At 62.5% G+C, this 5,001-nt stretch overlaps 1 protein-coding gene across 1 annotated transcript; it reads left to right on the top strand.

Moving 5' to 3' along the window:
- On the top strand, positions 1–3,592 carry CCDC134 (coiled-coil domain containing 134). Its single transcript, XM_010581375.1, has 7 exons — positions 1–96; positions 872–989; positions 1,850–1,971; positions 2,213–2,297; positions 2,577–2,758; positions 2,984–3,055; positions 3,428–3,592. The coding sequence occupies exons 2-7, from the start codon at positions 878–880 to the stop codon at positions 3,551–3,553; spliced, it is 699 nt and encodes a 232-aa protein (XP_010579677.1). The 5' UTR covers positions 1–96; positions 872–877; the 3' UTR covers positions 3,554–3,592.
- Positions 3,593–5,001: the final 1,409 nt, after the last annotated feature.

Raw genomic sequence — 5,001 nt, 5'->3', positions numbered from 1 at the left:
TGCTGCTTCCGTAATTGCCGCTGGCCGCTGCTCAGTCCCGCGGAAACCTCATCCCTGCGGACAGGCCACCTTGAATCCCGGTGCCTGGAGGCCGAGGTACTGCTCTCCTTGTCCGAGGTCTGGGCTGTCCCAGGGGCCAGGGTCCTCGTTCTCAAGGACCTTCTCCTCCAGCCTCTCTCTTATCCGCATTGGCTCTGTCTGAGGGACCCTCGTGGCCAGGAGCAGCCCGACCACATCCGTGCAGAGCCTCAGGCATCATCTGGGGAGGGACGTGCTTGGGGCGAGGGGGGAATTACCACCAGATCACCCAGCTGCTGCTTTTCAGCATGGGGCACACAGCTGGCACCCGGCTTGTAGCCAGGGGAAGGGTCCAGGTACCAGCAGCACCCCAAGAGGTGAAGTAAGATGGTCGAGCCTGGTGCTGGAAGGAGAGGTGGATTTCATCTCCTCGGCCATCCTCCTCCTCCCTTCGGCCCTGCTGCTTCGGTTGCTGGCTGCTCTAACTTGCATACCCAGCAAAAAGCTAGCTGTTATTTTTTGGAGAAGGGGTAGGACTTAATTTTTTCTGCTGGGTCAGTGCTCAGCCAGATCCCTGGGGGCCTAGCCAGTGCCCAGCCAGCAGAGGAGGCAGGTAGAGAGGAGGGGGGGACCAGGGCTTCCTTCGCAGGGGAGAGCGGGCCGGCTGCAGCATCGCCCCGTGGCCCTGCTCTGGCCACCATCTCCCGCAAACCCATCGTGGGGACAAGGGAGAGGCGGGCAGGGACCCTGCTGCCGAGGGCAATGTGCTGTTGGTCCTGAGAGGCTCCTGTGACTTTTCCCTTTGGTAAGTCTTCTCGCTGGTAATTGGTTTTGTTGGTCCATTTTGTTCCAGGCTGTGATGGCCAACATGGATTTTCTCTTCATCTGCTCCATTCTGCTGGCGCTGCTGCTGTCCCGGGGCAGCTTCGCAGACCTGGAAAAACAGAGGGTGGACTCCGGCTTGGAAATATGTATCCTTCTCTGCAGCCTGCCCCTCATGTCCTGGTGTACACACTCACACCTGCTGAGGCTGGAAGGAGCTCACGCGCAGGCAAAGCGTCAGACCATGGAAAGGGGCGCAGGGGGGTGGAAGAGAGAGGACCCAGAACCGCTGGGCAGTTGCCTCTCTGCTCTTCTGTAGAAGGGTTTTAGCTGAGCTCCCAGGTTTGCTAACCAAGCGCCTGGCTTGGTGAAGGAGTGGAGGTGGGTTTTCCAGCAGTGCCTGGCATCCTCCCAAGCGCGGTGCTTTTCCTTTCTGCTCCAGCATGCTGGGCGCCAAGCACGTCTCCCAGTCCGCTCTTGGGAGCAGTGTGGTCAGCCGGGTGGCAGAGCACGCCTGTGGGTCGCAGTGCTTTGGGATTGCTGGCTGGGATGATGGGAGAGGGCTCCTGGGCTTGCAGCACTCAGTCTCCTCTGTGCCGCGGGCATTTATCACCCACAGGGAGGTGGGCTAATGCAAGCCCTTCCTAGGACACGGCAGCATGCCCTGATGAACAGGCAAATTATTAAAAGGTATTTAATATATGTGCTTGTGGAAACACGCATGGGGAAGGTGGGAGTTCATGCTCATCCTCCAGCCCGTCAGCTGGAGCAGGGACTGGCAAGCAGAAAGCTCCCCACGAGCGCCCAGCATCCTTAAGTGCCCTGCTGGGGTGTCTGGGCAAAGGGGCTTGCTGGAAACCCATGTTTCATCCTGGCTTAGGTGCTGCCCCCCAGCCCTCAGGCACCTTGTGGAGAACTAGGGGGGCTAGGATGGTGCCAGGTGCCCGGCAGAGAGGGAGAGCAGGAGCATGGTGGGAGCGTACCGACAGCGTCCTTGACGGTGGTGCAGATAAGAAGCTGTTTGAGGTGAAGCGCAAGGACCAGATGAACGCACTGAAGAACCTGATCGAGCTCAATGACATCAACCAGCAGTACAAAATCATCGACATCATGCTCAAGGGACTCTTCAAAGTGAGCCACGGCACGGGCCACCCTCCAGGCTCGGTGTGCCGTGGGCCTGGGGAGGGTGGGCAGGAGAAGCAGGGACGGCCGAGGGGCCTCCATGGGGTCAAAGAGAAGAGCTGGGTGGGCAGTGGGCTTTAGGACCCAAGGGTGGGACGCCATGGGGCTTCAACGTGGGGCAGCTGGGGCAGCACCCCCAGGGTTTGGGGAAGGGCCAGCAGGATGGGGCAGTAACTGAGGGCTCTGGCAGGTGCTGGAGGACTCCCGTGCTGTGCTCATCGCTGCTGATGTGCCTCCAGATGGGCCTTTCCCTCAGGACGAGAAGATAAAGGATGGTGAGTCCTCTCCGGTCCTTACCCCCTCCCTTTCCTAATGCTCTGGGGCATCGCCAAAGTTCCTCCTGGGACCGGCGCTGGGGTAGGTCCAAAACCCCTGTGTACCCAGACCAGACCTGGGCTGGTCCCTGTCTGTCGGGGACCCTGTTGCTGCCTCTCTGACCAGTTTGTACTGGGGAGCCTACCCGTTCGCCCTCAGCCTCCCCACCTCCCGGCGGGGACGTAGGCACCAGTGGAATGGGGCACGTGTGCCGACGGGGCTGGCGGCTGTCCCCACAGCATACTCCCACGTGGTGGAGAACACTGCCTTCTTCGGGGACGTCGTCCTGCGCTTCCCCAAGATCGTGCACCACTACTTCGACCGCAACTCCAACTGGAACAGCCTCATCCGCTGGGGCATCGGCTTCTGCAACCTGACAGGCGTGTTCGAGCAGGGACCCCACTCCCAGGTCCTGGGGCTGGTACGGCTCCTGGTCCCCCCCCGTCGCATCCCCACTCTGCTGCTGGGGTTGGGGAGTGAGGTTTTGGGGGTAAAAGGAGGGCAGGGGGAGCGTACCCCATGTCTGAGGGGTGTCCTTGGGCTGAGGGGTGGGGGAAGAGCACGAAGGGGGCTGGTGGGGAGGAGGGGACCCTGGTCACAGGGGGGAGGCACCGCTCCCCGACGCGGTCTCCGCTTTGCTCCACAGATGGCTCAGGAGCTGGGAATCAGTGAGAAATCACCTGATTACCGCAATCCCTTTAAAACGGACCACTCCGAGGTAAGATGGTAATGCCGCCGGCTTGCCCCGTGGGCTTCCCTATCCTCGTTGTGGCTCCAGGCAGGCGGCTGGGAAAGGGAACGGGTGGCTTGGTGGGGAGCGGCCAACCCCCCCCAGCACAGAGGGAGCTTGGCCAAAACGCGTGCATCAAATTCCCCAGCTGGGCTGCGGTTGGTTTCGGGTGCCTGGTGCCATCTCGCCCCACCTGTGGCCACGTGCCCCGTGGGAGCATCGGGACCCCGTTTGCCTGGTGCCGCATCCAGCCTCCAGCCCTCTGGCATCGCGGGGCTTGTGCGATGGGTTTGGGGGAGGTCGTGCCTCTGGGAGGCTGTGGGGGCTCCCCCATGCTGACCCCCTGCCGTCATCCCGCAGTTTTTCCCCAGTGGCGACACCTTCCAGAAGGCGCTGCGGGAGGAGGAGAAGCGGAGGAAGAAGGAGGAGAAGCGGAAGGAGATCCGCAAGGGCCCGCGCATCTCCCGCTCGCAGTCGGAGCTGTAGCGTGCGGGCGCTCGCGCCTCGCGGCGGGGGCGATGCCGACGGGACGGCGAGCGGCTCGCTCCCTCTCAGCAGCCTCGGGCCAGTGCCCGGCAGTCCCCTTTCCGTTCGTGCCGTGGGTTTTGTTTTGTTGCCTTTCCCTTTCGTTCGGCAGGGGCCGGGCGGCGGTGCCGGTGGGCTGTCCCAATGGGGCTGGGGGGAGCTGAAGTGGGGTACCCCTTCCCCAGAGCCAAAGCACAGACGGGAAGGCAGCGGGGCTGTCCCCTGGGCTGGTGGGGGGCTGTCACCCGTGGTGGGGGAGGGCAAGGGGGACACGCTGCGGCTGAGCCCCACGGGGAGCCCCGGGAGCCCTCCCCTCCACAACACAGCGTGCCCCACGCTGAACGTGCCTCCTCCGTCGTGGGTGGGCTGGGGAGCGTGTCAACGCCAAACAGCCTCATGAGCAATGCTGCTTCTCTCAGTTTTGGGGTTGTTTTTTCTTTCTGTTTTAAGCCGGTGATCTCATTGGCACCCCCTGCCCGGTTAGACCTGGTCTCTGCCCAGCCGCTACCTCTGCTGGATCAGCTCTCCCCTCTTTCCAGCGGCTGTTTTACCAAGCAGCATGCGTGCGTTTCATCGGTCAGCCGTAGCTGAAAAGGCCGACGGTGCCGGTTCCTGCCCCGACCGCGTCCCGCTCTCCTGGGCAGCTGCCACAGGCAGGCACACACGCAGTCAGCTTTTGGGAAGGCAGGATTTCAGCTCTCGGCCCTCTTTGGAGCAGATGGGCCCGCAGTGCAAGCACTGAAGGTGCCGGGGAGCCAGCCCTGAGCCCCTGTTGAGGGGGTCCTGCGCCCCACGCTGTCCTGCCCCTGTCCCTCCGTGTGGGGCTGATCCCCTCTAGTTTAGTCCCCCAAACCCCCTCCTCAGGGGGACAGCCAGCTACAGGCACGTGGGGACAGCGGGCCTGAAGCAGGGAGGGAGACAGCCGACACGCCATGACCCTCTGCAAGTGCTGTGACCCTCCGTGGGTGCCACGACCCTCGGGGGGTGCCACGACCCTCTGTGGGGCCTCTGGGCTGCAGCAGGAGTGGAGGTGAGGGGCTGGCCGTGGCCCCGGCACAACCACCCTGCTTTTTGTCATGGCTGCTGCCGGACTCAGAGTAGAGGAGGCTCTTGTGGAGGGACTGTCCCAAGGAGCGGGGTCTCTGTGCTGGGCTGGGAGCACTGTGGCCTTCGGGAAAGGGGAAACGTCCTGAATTTTTCACTGCAGAGCCAGGTCTGTCCGGTGTGGGGGGGGTGTGTGGCAATGGGCACGTTTTGTTTTTCTGGAATAAAATTTTTTTTTTTTTTTTTTTTTTTTTTTTTTTTTTAAGTAAAAGAAGCCTGGCTCTTGCTCCTGTTCCTGGGGGGAGTGGGCGTCGGGTCTGGCCCCTCAGGAGGCGAGGGTCCGCGGGGAGCTGCGGGGGGATGGA

This window comes from Haliaeetus leucocephalus, unplaced genomic scaffold (assembly GCF_000737465.1).
Source record: "Haliaeetus leucocephalus isolate CR32 unplaced genomic scaffold, Haliaeetus_leucocephalus-4.0 Scaffold0, whole genome shotgun sequence".
In the NCBI taxonomy this organism is placed as follows: Eukaryota; Metazoa; Chordata; class Aves; order Accipitriformes; family Accipitridae; genus Haliaeetus; species Haliaeetus leucocephalus.
This window is presented reverse-complemented; position numbering and strand designations above follow the sequence as displayed.

Excerpts from the sequence above, each read along its gene's own strand:
- CCDC134 (XM_010581375.1), top strand. The coding sequence starts at position 878 with ATGGCCAACATGGATTTTCTCTTCATCTGCTCCATTCTGCTGGCGCTG. Across the intron at positions 990-1,849 it reads GGACTCCGGCTTGGAAATAT|ATAAGAAGCTGTTTGAGGTG; the intron begins GTATCCTTCTCT and ends ACGGTGGTGCAG. Across the intron at positions 3,056-3,427 it reads TTAAAACGGACCACTCCGAG|TTTTTCCCCAGTGGCGACAC; the intron begins GTAAGATGGTAA and ends GTCATCCCGCAG.